The 18768-nt window shown below is 39.9% G+C and overlaps 1 protein-coding gene across 5 annotated transcripts; it reads right to left on the bottom strand.

Annotated features, from left to right (window-relative positions):
• Positions 1 to 1495: 1495 nt before the first annotated feature.
• LOC110492439 (cytosolic sulfotransferase 3) lies at positions 1496 to 18643 on the bottom strand. Of its 5 annotated transcripts, none has more exons than XM_036947434.1 (9): positions 18580 to 18643; positions 14910 to 15039; positions 5873 to 6011; positions 5609 to 5737; positions 5114 to 5244; positions 4618 to 4744; positions 4372 to 4469; positions 4030 to 4204; positions 1496 to 3933 (listed from the first exon to the last, which is right to left on the bottom strand). In XM_036947434.1, exons 3-9 carry the CDS (start codon positions 6009 to 6011, stop codon positions 3821 to 3823), a joined length of 912 nt encoding a protein of 303 aa, XP_036803329.1. In that variant the 5' UTR covers positions 14910 to 15039; positions 18580 to 18643; the 3' UTR covers positions 1496 to 3820. The 5 variants fall into 5 exon arrangements, with proteins under 5 accessions (XP_036803329.1, XP_036803330.1, XP_036803328.1 ...); XM_036947435.1 differs by lacking the exon at positions 18580 to 18643 and adding an exon at positions 16295 to 16831 and having other exon boundaries at positions 5114 to 5238; XM_036947433.1 differs by lacking the exon at positions 18580 to 18643 and adding an exon at positions 16295 to 16830.
• Between the last annotated feature and the right edge of the window lie 125 nt (positions 18644 to 18768).

Here is an 18768-nt window from a genome sequence, read left to right as displayed (position 1 = left end):
TCTGTTCCCTTGCATTCTTTCTGTGAGAGTGGAATTCTGAGGAGGCTAATCAGCCATGTCGACCCTCCCAGCTTGAATAGGAGGACCGTATAGACAACCGATGATTTGAAAATAATAACTGGCTGGTTCGTCTTGAATTCCTCTTCTGAGATACAGTAATCAACCGTTGCCTAGATTGTTAACTTCTTATGGCTGCAGGGGCAGTATTGAGTAGCTTGGATGAAAGGCCTGCTCCTCAGTCATAGTTGTTAATATTTGCATATTATTATTAGTATTGGATAGAAAACACTCTGAAGTTTCTAAAAGTGTTTGAATTATGTCTGTGAGTATAACAGAACTCATATAGCAGGCAAAAACCTGAGAAATTCCACTTCCTGTTTTTTTTCTGGAGGTGGCATATTTTCAACCAAGGTCTCATTGAAATTACAGCGAGATATGGATGAGTTTTCACTTCCTAAGCCTTCCACTAGATGTCAGCAGTCAATAGAACTTTGTCTGATGACTCTAATGTGATGGGGCGTCATTTGACACAGGTCAACAGCCATGACTGGACCATGCTTTCACCAGGCGCGTTCACAGGGGAAGGACTTGCGTTCCACCGCTCATTTGAAGTCATTCTAATTCTCCGGTTGGAACGCTATTCAAGATATCTGTAAACAACATTCTAAAGATTGTTTCAGTACATCGTTTGACATGTTTCTACTGACTGTTACGGAACTTTTGGACATTTCTTCACGTTATAGTGGACGCGCTTTGTGACTTTGGAATTGTTTACCAAACGCGCTAACCAAAGTAGCTAATTGGACATAAATAATGGACATTTTCGAACAAATCAAGCATTTATTGTGGACCTGGGATTTCTAGGACTGCATTCTGATGAAGTTCATCAAAGGTTACGAAACATTTGTCATGTATTTTCTGGTTTCTGTTGACTCCAACATGGAGGCTAATTTGGCTACTGTTCTGAGTTCCGTCTCAGATTATTGCATGGGTTGCTTTTTCCGTAAACTTTTTTTGAAATCTGACACAGCGGTTGCATTAAGGAGAGGTATATGTATAGTTCCATGTGTATAACTTGTATTATCATCTACATTTATGATGAGTATTTCTGTTGAAACGATGTGGCTATGCAAAATCACTTGACGTTTTTGGAACTAGTGAATCTAACGCGCCAATGTAAACTCAGATTTTTTTATATAATTATGAACTTTATCAAGCAAAACATGCATGGATTGTGTAACATGAAATCCTATGAGTGTCATCTGATGAAGATAATTCAAGGTTAGTGATTAATTTTATCTGTATTTATGCTTTTTGTGAATGCTATATTTTGCTGGAAAATGGCTGTGCTAATTTTGGTTTGGTGGAGACCTAACATAATCCCTTGTAGTGCTTTCGCTGAAAAGCCTATTTGAAATCGGACACTTTGGTGGGATTAACAATGAGAATAGCTTTAAAATGATATCAGACACATGTATGTTTTAGGAATTGTAATTATGAGATTTCTGTGGTTTGAATTTGGCGCCCTCTATTTTCACTGGTAGTTGTCATATCATTCCCGTTAGTGGGATTGCAGCCATAACAAGTTAAGAGGTTCCTTTGTCCTCTTCCTCGTGTTGCGTTTGTGGGGCCGCGACTATATTAGATCACAATGCAGCTGTGGTCCATTTTAGTGTGATATGTAAATTCTTAACTCGCATGTTTTATACCCCCGGGTCACAAAGGGGTGTTTCCGTCTTTATGGCAAATTCTCTGGGGCACATTCCAATCCTCCACACTGAGAGGACAAAAGATGTGTCTACTGTCTTACGATTTAAAATGGGAGTGTGGTGTCTTAACCCCCCCATCAATCCCTCTATACCTCTCCCCCTCTGCGGTGGTGAGAGATCTCTCTGTAGGACTGTGATCCACAGTAACCTGACCCGAACATGCCAGTCATGACAGGTGGCAAGTACCAAATTTGCCCTGAACTCATTGATGATGCAGAACCACTCTGTAAAATCCCTGGCCCAGGAGTACCCAGACAGGGATTCTTACACATGCCGTCACCCGTACAACTCAACTCTTTTATGGTCTGAGGTACGAAATGAGGGCTCCAATCAAAATGAGCGTAATATTTGGTATTTTATTAGGATCCCCATTAGCTGTTGGAAAAGCAGCAGCTACTCTTCCTGGGGTAAACATAAAACATGAAATAATACAGAGGACAGAACTATGTAAAACATTATCAAAATGACACAGCCTACATATCAATGCATACGCACAAACTATCTAAGTCAGGGCTGCCCAACCCTCTTCCTGGAGATCTACCGTTCTGTGGGTTTTCAGTCCAACCCTAATTTAACACACTTGATCCTACTAATTAGCTGCTCAACAAGGCCTTAACAAGCTGAATCAGAACCGCTAAATTAGGGTTGGACTGAAAACCGACAGGACAGTAGATCTCCAGGAAGAGGTTTGGGCAGCCCTGATCTAGGTCAAAGAGTGGAGAGGCATTGTGCTGTGAGGTGTTGCTTTATCTGTTTTTTGAAACCAGGTTTGCGGTTTATTTGAGCAATATGAGATGGAATGGACTTCCATGCAATAATGGCTTTATGTAATACTGTACGCCTTCTTGAATTTGTTCTGGATTTGGGGACTGTGAAAAGAACCCTGGTGGTATGTCTGGTGGGGTAAGTGTGTGTGTCAGAGCTGTGTGTAATTTGACTATGCAAACAATTTGGAATGTTTCTTATGAAAAGAAGAAGTGATGTAGTCACTCTTAGCCAAGAGAGACTGGCATGCATAGTATCTATATCAGCCCTCTACTTTGGAGGGCTTTTCAGCCCATCTCTTCCAAATCCCCAAACCAAAGCCAGGAGCTGCCCCCAAACGTGTCCCCTCTGAAGTTGCTGTCCAACGGCCTGAAGATTTGCCTAAGCAGTAATGAGACTGCTGCTACATTTTCAGTACCATTTGGGAGATTTTTCAGCTGCAAGTCAGTCAATTGGCAGAGGGACAAAAGCGCTGTCCCCCACAGTTCAGCCAGCACCTCGCTGCTATTAGCAATGGGTGCCAGGTTCTGTATTGTACTCAATCGGTTGGGTTCTCAGGGTCACAGTTGTTGTCAATCCAATTGCCACACCCATCGGTGAGCATGATGGACACAAAAATTGTGGCAGTGATGAGTGAAAGAGATCAGCCCTGGTTTAGGGATGGAGGAACATGGATGATGCCTGAGAATCTAACAGCATTTAATCCAGCATTTGATCCAGCATCATCTAAGAAGGCAAATGTTCCAGCGTCATCTAAGTCAATTGATTCAGCATCATCTAAGATACCAAATGATCCTGAATCATCTACAGTGCCAGTGGGTGAAGCCTTTGTATTCCTCATTGCACTTGTTGTAATTGTCTTTGCTGTCTACTGTTTTGGTTATCACTATGGCAACAGCCTCCTGGAACAATAAAAGGCTTAGTAGATGGAGAGCTTGACAATGTCTAACATGCTGGTTATAACCAAAAGGTCTCTAGGTTGTGTCACACTTTAAATCAGAATTATAGCTTTGTGATTAGTAAGCGTTTCTAATTTCTTAATGTAATCACCTGTATGAATTTGAAGCCAGCTTTAACAACAGATGTGATATTTGCACTGCTATTTTTCTTTAGTTGAATTCCACAATATTCTGTGACATGCACACATACAAAAGCATATAAAAAACTAAGACATCATTAGCTCTCTTATTTATACAGTAAAGATGGTATCAGCATATTGTACATTTCAGCACCATGACTCCAGCAGAGCTGAGATGCATATGTACCAGTCAACCTGATCACAACCCCTAGACTACAGTGCGGAACTGTACGGTGGTGTTCTTCATCTTCTTCTTATAGTCTCCATCAAACTGTTCACTCTGGGCCACAGTGAAATGGTTCTTCCAGTCACCAACCTTTCCTGGTGTGTGACAGAGGGTGTGAGCAGAGAAATTTGTTGAGGCAGAGAGAAAGACTGACAGAGAGAGAGGTATAGGGGAGAAATAGAGAGGTCTACCTTTTCGCATGAATGGAGAGATCTTGATATCCATGATTGGGAGGGTGGAATAGTTGGCCATGCTGTTCTTCTTCATAGTATCAAACTGCACTCCGCCTCTCACCCTCTCCTTCTCCTCTGCTGAAGGAGACAAACCTAGGAAGGAGCACAGCCTGTCCAGCTCTCTCCTCGTATCCTGCAAGAAAACACACTAGACACTGTACTCTTGCCTCACTGAAAGCTAATGCTAGAGATTATCAATATAACACTGATATACACACTGCCTTTATGTACGTTAATGAGCTACATAATCTGCAAAGAGGTCAGAACCTTTATGGCACAGGAGGTAGTTGTTCTACTCACCTCAACCATATCCTCATAGAAAACGTAGTGGAGTTTTGAGTGAGTCTGTTTCCTCTCCCACCAGCCAGTTACATGGTCGTACCAGGAACCAAACACCACTGAGGGAAAAAGCCATGTGGACATGAGAGGATGTTAGTGAGATATACATAGTCAGGAAAGAATCACAGCATCAGTACTCTCCCTCTTAATCATTATAATGTATTTGTTCACTTATTCATTCACTAGTTCATTCTCTCCTTCACTCACTCTTTCCATCCATGAATCTCTGTAAGAAGTTGTTCCAGTCTCCTGGCTCTGGATGGGCCTGGTTCATACGGTCAAAGTGGAAATAAGACACTGCATTGTCCTTGGCATTACGGGCCACATACACTATCTGCAGAGAGAGAAATCATTGCAGTTACAACATGAATTGATGTAAGTGTATATTTAAAACAAACAGAAGGAAATGGAAAAGCGAAAAATTAGGACAATAAAACTTTTTACAAAGACTGTTTCTCTAAAGAGTATTCACAGTCCACAAGGAGTCCCAAGCTGGTTCTGGAAATGTTTGAGATCGTTAGTGTACTGTGTAATGCTATGCTGCCCTCCATTGGGTCATTAATTAAGTCCACTTACTGGTCAAAAAGCAGCACAGGAGGTTTGAGGATGCATAAATGTTAACCATATGCTACACCAGCAGACATGAGCAGAGTCAGATTCACAGACTACACGGACAACAAGCAGAGAGTTACATATAATGTACCCTGCAGTTCTGCTCCCAGAAGGACTTGGGCACCAACTGGACTGGGAGGTGAGTCTTGATGAGGCGAGGAGAGGTGGATAACTTGTCTGCCAGCTCTGTTCCTGTGTGTACAGAGGGGTGAGGATCTGGTTCTGTAATTTTTTTGGAGGTAAGGATGACTTTACAGTAAAACTGCTTATTGTCATGTAGCTGGAATATGTGATTGGCACAACTTCTCACAGTATACGATTTCAAGCCATGAAAATGAGCCTTCAACTTTGTGACAGTAAAAAGCCTGTTGATAAGGACTTTGGTATAGTGCATGGTGTTTTCCAGATTCTGTATTCAAGTATGTCAAAGATTTGATCTACACAGACTCGGATGTGTCTTGTAAGTGCAGTCATTATCATCTGATCAGTTAGTTATTTGGAGTACACAGTGCCCTTCACACTTTATTGATGTATAATCAAGATAAAGGCTTCACAGTGTGGAGTTATGTCAGGGTTGTATTCTAACCTGGAGGGATAATATGGAAGTCACTCTCCAGGAAAGGCACCCTCTCATAGATAGGCAGTGAAGTCTGACGCTCAGGGGCTGTCTGACCAAAATACAGCAGGTCTAGAATGTAGGACACCCATGTGGTACCTGGGAGAGAGAAAGAGGGGGAGAGAAGATGGAGAAATGGGGAGAGAGAAAAAGGGAGAGAGAGGCATGGCAAAGAGCTGCGTCTCTGGTCATCCATTTATCCCTACAAAATGTTGGCAACACACAAACACAGACCTGCTTTGGGGTAAGTGGCGATGAGGATATCATCTGGCCTGGCCTGGAAGTTTCGTATGTTCTCCCAGTTGTCAGTGAAATGGTGGATCATGGAGACTCCATGGAAGTCAAAGAGTTTTGGTCGAGGTGGCAGCTCCATCTGTTACAACAACACAGTCCACCTCTGATCAGAGAGATATCAGGGAGAGTTACAATAATCAACTATTCACTAATATTCTTGTTTCATTCAAGCATATTCTCCAGGTGACAAGAGATCCCATTTTCAACATATAATTCCTTGCCAGTTCCCTTGTCAAAAGACAAAGTACAGAAAATGATAGACTGCATACAGTCATGACTTTGTAAAGTACAACTAGCTGACTATGACCATAAGGTTCTATCTGCATTTGTTAAAATTAAGTTGTTGCCATAGCTTTGTTTTGTTCAATGTTCTCTACCAAGATAGTGCTCTAAATACACAAATTCATGTTGTCATGTTCAAAAGAGTACTAGATAAAAATAGATGACTGTACCGACAGACGAGAAACAGGTACAGGGTGTGGCTTTAATAAATAGACATGAACAAACAAGAACAGCGTCTGGACAGGAAAAACATAACATCAATGCTGACTCAGGAAAGAAACTGAGGAAGTGACAGATGTAGGGGAGTTAAATGTCGTGATGGAGTCCAGGTGAGTCCCATAATAAAGCTCACGTAATGATGGTGGCAGGTGTGCATAGTGAGGAGTGAACTGGTGACCTCTAGCACCGGAGAGGGGGAGCAGGAGTAGACTTGACACTGACACTATTTGGAACTTTAAAGCCAATTATCTCAGAATCATCCTTTTGCAGATATAACCTCATAGTCCCAAGTTCTCACATTCTCAAACATAATGTTCCTGACATGTGGTCCATAAAAATAGGTTTAAAACAGGCAATGTTATCCTGTCTCTGCAAAAGTAAGAAGCTGGTTATGTTACATTAAGGGGAAAAGGCCTGCAGGTTTCCTGGCATAGCATATTGTCTTTACAGGTAGATCTTTTTTGGGTAAAGAATTTATCTAAATCCATCCCTTTAAATTTGGTGTACCTTTCATTTGATTTTTCTTGAAAGACTCACTAGAATATATGGAGAGAATGGTTCAGAATATTAGGGGATCAACGACAAAGTTCGAATACTTATTTCCCACCATAATTTGCAAATAAATTCATTAAAAATTCTACAATGTGATTTTCTGGATTTTTTTTTCTCATTTTGTCTGTCATAGTTGAAGTGTACCTATGATGAAAATTACAGGCCTCTCATCTTTTTAAGTGGGAGAACTTGCACAATTTGTGGCTGACTAAATACTTTTTTGCCCCACTGTATATCCAAGTTGAGGGGTGTTTTCGGCAAAAAATATGAGCAAGGTTACAGCGATGAGGTGTTCACCATTACTGAATGTCTACTGCGCATACCCAATGTCTACAAGTTAAAAGATTATGATGGGTTGCTTATAGAGGGACCTCTTTATGAGAAGGAATTACAGAAGGTACAGTTGGGTAAAGACAAAGTCTTTCACGTGGAGGAGATTCTAGATCAACAGAGAGAAAAGGGTAAAAAAAAATGGGTGCTTGGTCCGCTGGAAAAACAGGCCCCTCATGGAACGGCTATCCGCTCCTGTGACACTGAAACATGAGTCATCTCGGGGAGAAGCCACTGTTCCCGTTCTGATATCGAAACTATGCCCCGTCAACCTGTTAGGCCGGGATGTAATGACTAAACTGAATGTAGCCGTCACTCCCACTGAGAGGGGGGGGGGGGGGGGGATAACGGATATTCCTAAAACTTGATGGAACTCTCAGACAAAGTAGTACCAGGACTCATTAACCAGTTGGATTTAGGGGGCGCTATTTTAATTTTTGGATGAAAAACGTTCCCATTTGAAACAAGATATTTTGTCACGAAAATATGCTCAACTATGCATATAATTGACAGCTTTGGAAAGAAGACACTCTGACGTTTCCAAAACTGCAAAGATATTGTCTGTGAGTGCCACAGAACTGATGTTAAAGGCGAAACGCAGATAAAAATCCAACCAGGAAGTGCTGCATTTTTTGAAACCGCCTCATGCCAATGACTCCTTATATGGCTGTGAATGAGCTACGAATGAGCTTACGTTTTCCACATTTCCCCAAGGTGTCTACAGCATTGTGACGTCTTTTTAGGCATTTCCCTTGAAGAATGGCTGTAAGGGAGCACCTATTTTGCCTACAAAAATAATATTTTTGGAAAAAAGGAACATTTGCTATCTAACTGGGAGTCTCCTGAGTGAAAGCATCTGAAGTTCTTCAAAGGTAAATGATTTAATTTGGTTTCTTTTCTTATTTTCGTGAAAATGTTGCCTGCTGCCAGCAGAGCCTAGCATAGCATTATGCCATGATAAACTTACACAAATGCTTGTCTAGCGTTGACTGTAACGCATATTTTGAAAATCTGAGATGACAGTGTTGTTAACAAAAGGCTAAGCTTGTGTTTGAATATATTTATTTCATTTCATTTGTGATTTTCATGAATAGTAAAAGTTTATAGGGGTATTTATGTCCGTTGCGTTATGCTAATGCATTTGAGGCTATGATTACGCTCCCGGATACGGGTTTGCTCGTCGAAAAAGGTTAAGATGTCCCCCGATGACTTACACTGTACTCTCTGCTATAACAAACACCCAGGTCCAGATCCAGTCTATGAGGAAGCATTTTCACTATGACAGCACTCATGCTGCTGTGGAAGTGGAGCTACCTCCTCAGAGTTAGAAGCTGTTTAGAGAAAGGTGGAGTCCCCATGTATCTCTCGCCAAGGAGCCCTCGGAAGGGTAGGAGGACATGGGCCAGTGGGTGTTAAAGCGGAGGAAAATCAGACTGGGTAGACATGATTAGTAGAGATCAACACAGTCCATCAACCAAGGTATCGCAGGAAGCTAAATTGGAGAGCTAATAGTGTTCCTGGTGTACATCTGAATGAGTGTGTAAAATACTGAGGAGAGGAGTACCTGTTAACAGAAGAACAGGAGTTAGATTTACAGATAGTCCCTGAACATTTATGGTCACAAGGTCCAGCAGACGTAGGATTAATTAAAGGGGTAACTCCAATACAGGTAGTACCTAAATCTAATCATAGGCCATATCACAACCAATATCCCATGAAATCAGAGGCAATAAAAGGTATTACTCCAATTTTTTAGCAATTAAGGAAAGGAGGGGTAATCATTCCAGGCGATTAAGCATTTTGTAATTTTCCCCTGTTCCCAGTTAAAAAAGCAGCTCCATGTACAGATTGGAGAATGGTAATGGATCTACAAGGGGTTAATAATAGTATCATTCCACGGGCTCCATGTGTGCCAGATCCACATACATCGTTGAACCAATTGAAACCTGAAAATGCTTACTTTACAGTGATAGATTTAGAAAATGCTTTCTTTAGCATGCCAGTACACCCCGATAGTCAAGGGTGGTTTGGGTTCACTTTTATGGGGAGCAAATGGACGTACTCGAGGACTCCCCAGGGATTTTCGGAAAGTCCCACAATTTACAGCCAGGCTATTACCCAAAATCTAGGTCAGTTTCACCCTCCACAAGGAAGCCACATTTTGATATATGTAGATGACATTTTGGTGGTGAACCCCTCTCAAGAGGGCTGTAAAGCTGACAATCTAGCTCTGTTAATGTTTTTGGCTGAACAGGGCCATAAAGTCAGTAAGAAAAAGTTGCAGATTAACAGTTTATGAGCATCAAGAAGCTGTTAACTTCTTAGGGCTGAAATCCCGTTAACGGGAGTGATGTGACAACAGCCAGTGAAAGTGCAGGGCTCCAAATTCAAAACATAAAAAATCTCATAATTAAATTTCCTCAAACATACATATATTTTATACCATTTTATAGGTTCTTGTTGTTAGTCCCACCACAGTGTCCGATTTCAAATATGCTTTACAGTAAAAAACGACAATAAACACAGCCATTTTTTCCAGCCAAAGATAGCAGTCACAAAAAGCACAAAGAGATAAAGTTCATATTTATCAAAATATGAGTTTACATTGGCACGTTACATTCACTAGTTCCAAAAACATCCAGTGGTTTTGCATAGCCACATCATTCAACAGAAATACTCATCATAAATGTAGATGATAATACAAGTTATACACATGGAATTATAGATATACCTCTCCTTAATGCAAACGCTGTGTCTGATTTCAAAAAAACTTTACGGAATAAGCAACCCATGCAATAATCTGAGACGGCGCTCAGAAGAAATAGTCACAATAGCCGCCATTTTGGTGTCCACATAAACAAGAAATTACATGATAAATATTCCCTTACCTTTGATGATCTTCATCAGAAAGCACTCCAGGAATCCTAGGTCCACAATAAATGTCTGTTTTGTTCGATAATGTCCGTTATTTATGTCCAAATACCTCCTTTTGTTAGTGCGTTTTGTATACATATCCAAACGCTCATTCTGGTCAGCGTTACGTCGGACAAAAACTTCAAAAAGTTATATTACAGGTCGAAGAAACATTTCAAACTAAGTACAGAATCAATCATTAGGATGTTTTTAACATGTAGCTTCTATAAAGTTCCAACCGGAGTATTCCTTTGTGTCTTGATGAGCAACGGAACGCAAGTGGATACCATGAGGAATGCGCATGATCAGAAAATGGCTGACTGCCAGTCACCTGATACATTTTGCTCTCATTCAGTCCCACAACACAGCAGAAGTCTCATTCAAATTTCTATAGACTGTTGACATCTAGTGGAAGCCCTAGGCAGTGCAACATCATTATGGCTAGGGGTTCCGCTAGCTGAAAAGGCAGTGCGCGAAATTCTAAAATATTTTATATTTTTGTTAGATCACCACCAAATCCAAAAAAACACACAGCCATTTTTCCCAGCCAAAGGTAGTCACAAAAGTAGAAAAATAGATAAAAATGAATCACTAACCTTTGATGATTTTCATCAGATGACACTCATAGGACTTCATGTTACACAATACATGTATGTTTTGTTCAATAAAGTGCATACTTATATCCACAAATCTTAATTTACATTGGCGCATTACGTTCAGTAATGTTTTGCTTCCAAAACATCCGGTGATTTTGCAGAGAGCCATATCAATTTCCAGAAATACTCGTAATAAACATTGATAAAAGATACAAGTGTTATTCACAGAATTAAAGATGGACTTCTCCTTAACTTCTTGGTAACAGGGGGCAGTATTTTCACGTCCGGATGAAATGCATGCCCAAATTCAACTGCCTGCTACTCATCCCCAGAAGACAAGATATGCATATTAGTAGAGTTGGATAGAAAACACTCTGAAGTTTTTTAAACTGTTTGAATCATGTCTGTGAGTATAACAGAACTTATTTAGCAGGCAAAACCCAGAGGACAAACCATTCAGATTTGTTTTTTTTAGATCACTCTCTTTTCAATGGGTTTTCATTGGGAATCCAGATTTCTAAAGGACCTTCTTGCAGTTCCTATCGCTTTCACTGGATGTCAACAGTCTTTAGAAATTGGGTGAGGTTTTTCCTTTGTGTAATAAAGAAGTATGGCCATCTTGAACGAGGGTAACTTGAAGTGTACTGTTAGATAGAGACGCGTGACCAGAAAGCTAGCTATAGTTTGTTTTCCTCCTGTATTGAACACAGATCATCCCGTCTTCAATTTTATTGATTATTTACGTTAAATACCTAAAGTTGTATTACAAAAGTAGTTTGAAATGTTTTGGCAAAGTTTACAGGTAACTTTTGAGATATTTTGTAGTCACATTGCGCAAGTTGGACCCTGTCTTTTTCTGGATCAAATGCGCCAAATAAATGGACATTTTGGATATATATCGACAGACTTAATCAAACAAAAGGACCATTTGTGATGTTTATGGGACATATTGGAGTGCCAACAAAAGAAGCTTGTCAAGGGTAAGGCATGAATTATATTTTTATTTCTGCATTTGTGTTGCGCCTGCAGGGTTGAAATATGCTTCTCTCTCTTTGTTTACTATGGTGCCATCCTCAGATAATAGCTACGTTTGCCTTCGCCGAAAGGCCTTTTTGAAATCTGACATGTTGGCTGGATTCACAACAAGTGTAGCTTTAAATTGCTATCTTGCATGTGTGATTTCATAAAAGTTTGATTTTTATAGTAATTTATTTTAATTTGTCGCTCTGCATTTTCACTGGCTTTTGGCCAGGTGGGACGTCCCACATATCCCAGAGAGATTAATGCAACCGCTGTGTCAGATTTTTTTTTTACTTTACGGAAAAAGCACATCTTGCAATTATCTGAGTACGGCGCTCAAGAGACCAAAACAGCCAAAGATATTTCCGCCATGTTGGAGTCAACATTAGTCAGAAATAGCATTATGAATATTCACTTACCTTTGATGATCTTCATCAGAATGCACTCCCAGGAATCCCAGTTCCACAATAAATGTTGATTTGTTCGGTAAAGTTCATCATTTATGTCAAAATTCCTCCTTGTTGTTAGCGCGTTCAGCCCAGTAATCCATCTTCATGAGGAGCGAGCACTAGGTCCAGACAAAGTCCAAAAGTTCCGTTACAGTCCGTAGAAACATGTCAAACAATGTATAGAATCTTTAGGATGTTTTTAACATAAATCTTCAATAATGTTCCAACCGGATAATTCCTTTTTCTGTAGAAAAGCAATGGAACGAGAGCTACCTCTCACGTGAACGAGCGTCACGAGTTTGTGGCACTCTGCCAGACCACTGACTCAAAGAGCCCTTATGAGCCCCTCCTTTGCAGTAGAAGCCTCAAACAAGTTTCTAATGATGGTTGACATCTAGTGGAAGCCTTAGGAAGTGCAATTTGACCCCATAGACACTGTGTTTTCGATAGGCCAAGCTTTGAAAAACAATAAACCTCAGATTTCCCACTTCCTGGTTGGATTTTTATCAGGTTTTCGCCTGCCATATGAGTTATGTTATACTCACAGACATTATTCAAGCAGTTTTAAAACTTGTTGTTAACCTGTTGGATCTCTAGGGGCGCTATTTCATTTTTGGATAAAAAACGTTCCCGTTTTAAGCGCGATATTTTGTCACGAAAAGATGCTTGACTATGCATATTCTTGACAGTTTTTGAAAGAAAACACTCTGACGTTTCAGAATCTGCAAAGATATTGTCTGTAAGTGCCCCAGAAATCATTCTACAGGCGAAACCAAGATGAAACGTCTAACAGGAAATGAGCAGAATTTCTGAAGCTCTGTTTTCTAATGTCTCCTTATATGGCTGTGAATGCGACAGGAATAAGCTTAGACCTTCTGCCGTTTCCCCAAGATGTCGGCAGCATTGTGACGCATTTGTAGGCATATCATTGGAAGATTGACCATAAGAGACTACATTTTCCAAGTGTCCGCCTGGTGTCCTGCGTCGAAATTGGTGCGCAAAGCCAGCTGCAAGTTTTTTTCCATTTGATTGAGAGGAGAAACCATGCTTCCACGAACGATATATCATCGAAGAGATATGTGAAAAACACCTTGAGGCTTGATTCTAAACCACGTTTGCCATGTTTTCAGTCGATATTATGGAGTTAATTTGGAAAAAAGTTCGCGTTTTGAGGACTGAATTTTCGGGGTTTTTTTGTAGCCAAATGTGATGTACAAAACGGAGCTATTTCTAATACACAAAGAATATTTTTGGAAAAAACTGAGCATTTGCTATCTAACTGAGAGTCTCCCCATTGAAAACATCCGAAGTTCTTCAAAGGTAAATGATTTTATTTTAAGGATTTTATGTTTTTGTTGAAATGTTGCGTGCTGGATGCTAAGGCTAATGCTAACGCTAAATGCTACGCTAGCTAGCTACTTTTACACAAATGATTGTTTTCCTATGGTTGAGAAGCATATTTTGAAAATCTGAGATGACAGTGTTGTTTACAAAAGGCTAAGCTTGAGAGATGGCATATTTATTTCATTTCATTTGCGATTTTCATGAATAGTTAACGTTGCGTTATGGTAATGAGCTTGAGGCTGTAGTCACGATACCGGATCCGGGTTTGGGAGATCAGAGAGGTTAATCCCACCACAGTGTCCGATTTCAAAAGGCTTTACGACAAAAGCATTCAATGCGATTATGTTGTGTCAGCACCTAGTCACAGAAAAACATAGTCAGAAATAGCATTATAAATATTCACTTATCTTTGATGATCTTCATCAGAATGCACTCCCAGGAATCCCAGTTCCACAATAAATATTTTTTTTGTCCGATAAGTCCATAGTTTATGTCCAAATACCTCCTTTTTATTCGCACGTTTAGTTCACAAATCCAAATTCACGATGCGCAGGCCAGATGTGAAGTAAAAAAATTCCATTACAGTTCGTAGAAACTTTAGGATGTTTTTAACATAAATCTTCAATAATGTTTCAACCGGAGAATTCCTTTGTCTTCAGAAAGGAAAAGGAACGCAGCTACCTCTCATGGGCGCACGCCTGACTGAGCTCATGACATTCTGCCAGACCTCTTACTCAATCAGCTCTTATTCTCTCCTCCTTCACAGTAGAAGCCTGAAACAAGGTTCTAAAGATTGTTGACATCTAGTCAAAGCCTTAGAAAGTGCAATATGACCCCATAGACACTGTATATTGGATAAGCAAAGGCTTGAAAACCTACAAACCTCAGATTTCCCACTTCCTGGTTGGATTTTTTCTCAGGTTTTCACCTGCCATATGAGTTCTGTTATACTCAAAGACATCATTCAAACAGTTTTATAAACTTCAGACTGTCTTCTATCCAAATCTACTAATGCATATATTAGCTTCTGGGCCTGAGCACCAGGCAGTTTACTCTGGGCACCATATTCATCCAAGCTACTCAATACTGCCCCCTGCCATAGGAAGTTAAAACATTTTTCTCCACACAAAATTCTAAAGACAGGTCACCAGATATAAACTCCTTCGGAAATTTTAGCATCTAACACCCAGAGTACATTACAATTGTTTACCTCATTTATTAATGCAATCATACAGATATTATCCCCTATATTCGTGAATTAAAAGCACTGACCTTATTAATTGCAGCTGAGGTTTCAATGTTGGTTGGATCTCATCACCGTTTCTGTCGCATACCAGTTTGCCACCGGCCTGTACAGAACCCTCCGAATGGGGCCAGGTCTCGGTGCACGGTTTCGGTGTCTCTATGGAACGACAGAAGCAGATATTGAGATCCGGCTCAAAGGACCAAGCTGTCACGAGAATTTTCAATCCCAATGATGATAACTAACAATTACTTAAGCTTTGACCAATCCCCAAGGTTTGTAAGACCCTGGGTTTAATAATAATTAGGAAAAGACTCAGCTTATGCAAAAGGTTGGCTCTTTATTCACAAGAACGTTCTGACGTCCATAATACAAAGACATGCCATTTTATAACTCACCCCCTCCCTACCTACTACACGCACATACACGCACATACAGACACACAAACAGTAGGTGGGATGTATCTTTCCCCATAGTTCTCACCACTCGTTTATCACTACCAAGCTGGCAGTTCCATCCTCCCGAGATTAGAGGGACCTTGACGGACTCCCTTTCCTGCCATAAGTTTCTCAGAGATCTAACCATGCACAGTTTAATTGTTCTCTGTATTTTCTTAGTCACACACACACACACATTTCTACTTGTCTCGACCAAACCTTATTAGACTGAAGTTTATCATTCTAATTCATTATACATGTTACAAAATCAAATAATGACTAATAGTTACGTTTGTCTAATTATTCCTTACATATGTTACATAATCTAATCATTATGTTTCAGGGTGGAATTCTTTAGTCATTACCTTAAAAATAAATGACCTTATCAGTAACAAATCAAATCCCAGGACATAGGCATATCTGATATGGGCAGAAAGCTTACATTCTTGTTAATCTAACTGCACTGTCCAATTTACAGTAGCTATTACAGTGAAATAATACCATGCTATTGTTTGAGTAGAGTGCACAATTATGAACTTGACAATGTATTAATAAACAAATTAGGCACACTTGGTCAGTGTTGATACAACATTTAGAACAGATGTGCAACAGTTCATTGGATATGTCTAAAATTTTGCACATATACTGCTGCCATGTAGTGGACAAAATATAAATTGTGCCTGATCTGGAATAATACATTATGGCCTTTATCTTGCATTTCAAAGATGATGTTACAGAAAAATAAATGTTAAAAAAAATGTATTTGTATAATCTTTTACCAGATCTAATGTGTTACATTCTCCTATATTAATTTCACATTCTCACACGCTTCAAAGTGTTTCCTCATTTTAGGCGAAACATTAAAGAAAGGGTCGGATCCTTTTAACAAAGCCTAAGTCTTAATGTTTCTCAAATGGTGACAGTAAAACCATACTACACATGATAGCAATTCCAACATACCAAAATAACTGACTTACCCTGCTCTCTCTGAGTAAGATACCTCAGGGTGAATGCACAGCTTACAAAATGACTCCTAATTTATACTCTGTGTTCCTCCTTTCCTGTCTCCTCCCCATTCTCTCTTCCATCATTTTATTTTCCCTTGAGGGAAAGGGTCTGGTTTGTTCTGGATCTACTCCAGAGGTGAGGGGCTTTTCTTTTCTCCCTCTCAGTATCTCATGTGTCACTACTACATCGCCAGGGGCACTTACATTACCAGAATTCACCACTAGGTGGCAGCTGGACACAGAATTGAGCGAAGTTATTATTACCTTATGCTTACCATATGCTTCCCAGTCAAAACAGTTTGCGCAAATATTATGACAACATTTTGTGTAATTTTTGTTCGTTTTGGTATTTAACGTTTTTTTGTGGGCTGTTGAAGCACACATTCTTGAGGTAAGTTGAAGTTCTGCAATTGGTCAACAGTAGGGATTCTTCAATTAAGTGTTTGTTGTCATTTAATGACAGACGGCTAGTTTTCAAGCTATTTTTTTCACTTGAAATATACGCACCAAACATCTTAGTTAGATGTAAAATTACTCAACCAAGACCTCCTCGGCAAAAACGTAAAAAATATTAAATTATCTTAGATTAATTCAGACTATTTGAGGAAGTGTGCTGGCTGTGTTTTTTATATGTCATCTGGTGATTCTTAGTAACTATACTGTTCTCTTTGAAGTAGAAAGAAAAATGTATATAAGTTGACATATTAGACATGTGTAAGCAGAATGAAGGCTGAAGCCCATGTAAGTGTACAAAGCTGCAACAACAGAGTTAAACATTAAACATGTAAAAAACTGAACGCAAGCAGAATCTGTGTGGATGAGGCATGGTAGATTAACAAAACGTGACTGGTCTGGGTCATGGGCCATCTTGTGAAGGCTATTGGACATGCACATGGGTTAATCATACATAGACAACATCGGCCTGAACTTGTGAAGACCTTTGACAGGAACATTAGCTAATCAGTGATAGGCACCAGTAGGAGTATGCATGTCACGCCACCAATAGAATCTATGCCTCAATGTCTGAGCCAATAAGAGAATGGAAACTAAGTAAGACAACAAGATTCACAAAGTGGAGTGATGATGTTATGTAAGGGTAAAACTGTATAAAACCAAGCACTAAGAATGAAGAGTCAGTTCTTTCATGGAATTGCTTGGCTTTGTTACTCTCTGTAATAAAGTCTATTTGAATTCACAAGCTCCGGTATCTGATAAGTATTTGATTCAGTATTTCCCACAACACCATCTCAAGAGGACAAACAGTAGAATTGCTGCTTGTTTCTTGTTTTTCAAGCGAATGGCTTTTTAAGGGAGAATGCGAGGCTTGCTTCGCCTCGCTGAGTTCTGCTAGGAACAGACCAAACCTGACCTGAACCCAAACATATTCAATCCCCCCCCTTCCATCAAAGCACACACACACACACACACACACACACACACACACACACACACACACACACACACACACACACACACACACACACACACACACACACACACACACACACACCTGATAGGCTACTGAATGGGCAGTGTCCTTGGGTAGATAGTGTCTTTGTCTTTTCTGTGCCCTTAAACCTCCTGCATTGTCCTCAACACACTGTCTAAATCACTTTAGTGTCTAATTCTTTCCTGACCAGAGACTAGGCTGCAGAGTATGTGCCTGGGCACTGTGTCAAGCTTGTACACATCTTTCACCTACTGCATCAACCTTCTTTATCGCCAGGTTGCTTGTTTGACACCAACAATCAATACAAAAAGATACTCTGTAATGTTACTTGGTAAGGAGGTCTGGTGAGGAGGTCAGATGTCACAGGTGAATGCTCATACAGTAAATGAGGAGATAATAACCAAGCATTGGCTACCTCAACATAAAGCCTCATCAGGCACCACATGCATTTATTTAAGTATCATTACAGATGCTGGCAGTGTAGAAGTTTAACATTTAACATCACCTCTTGCACTTAGCCATCCCGGATCCGGGATCGTGAATACAGCCTCAAGCTCATTACCATAATGCAACGTTAACTATTCATGAAAATCGCAAATGAAATGAAATAAATATGCTAGCTCTCAAGCTTAGCCTTTTGTTAACAACACTGTCATCTCAGATTTTCAAAATATGCTTCTCAACCATAGGAAAACAATCATTTGTGTAACAGTAGCTTGCTAGCGTAGCATTTAGCGTTAGCGTTAGCATTCAGCAGGCAACATTTTCACAAAAAACAGAAAAGCATTCAAATAAAATCATTTACCTTTGAAGAACTTCAGATGTTTTCAATGAGGAGACTCTGTTAGATAGCAAATGTTCAGTTTTTCCTGAAAGATTATTTGTTTAGGAGAAATCGCTCAGTTTGGTGCCAAACGCCAAACTTTTTTCCAAATTAACTCCATAATATCGACTGAAACATGGCAAACGTTGTTTAGAACCAATCCTCAAGGTG

Source organism: Oncorhynchus mykiss, chromosome 16 (assembly GCF_013265735.2).
Source record: "Oncorhynchus mykiss isolate Arlee chromosome 16, USDA_OmykA_1.1, whole genome shotgun sequence".
NCBI classification, from domain to species: domain Eukaryota; kingdom Metazoa; phylum Chordata; class Actinopteri; order Salmoniformes; family Salmonidae; genus Oncorhynchus; species Oncorhynchus mykiss.
This window is presented reverse-complemented; position numbering and strand designations above follow the sequence as displayed.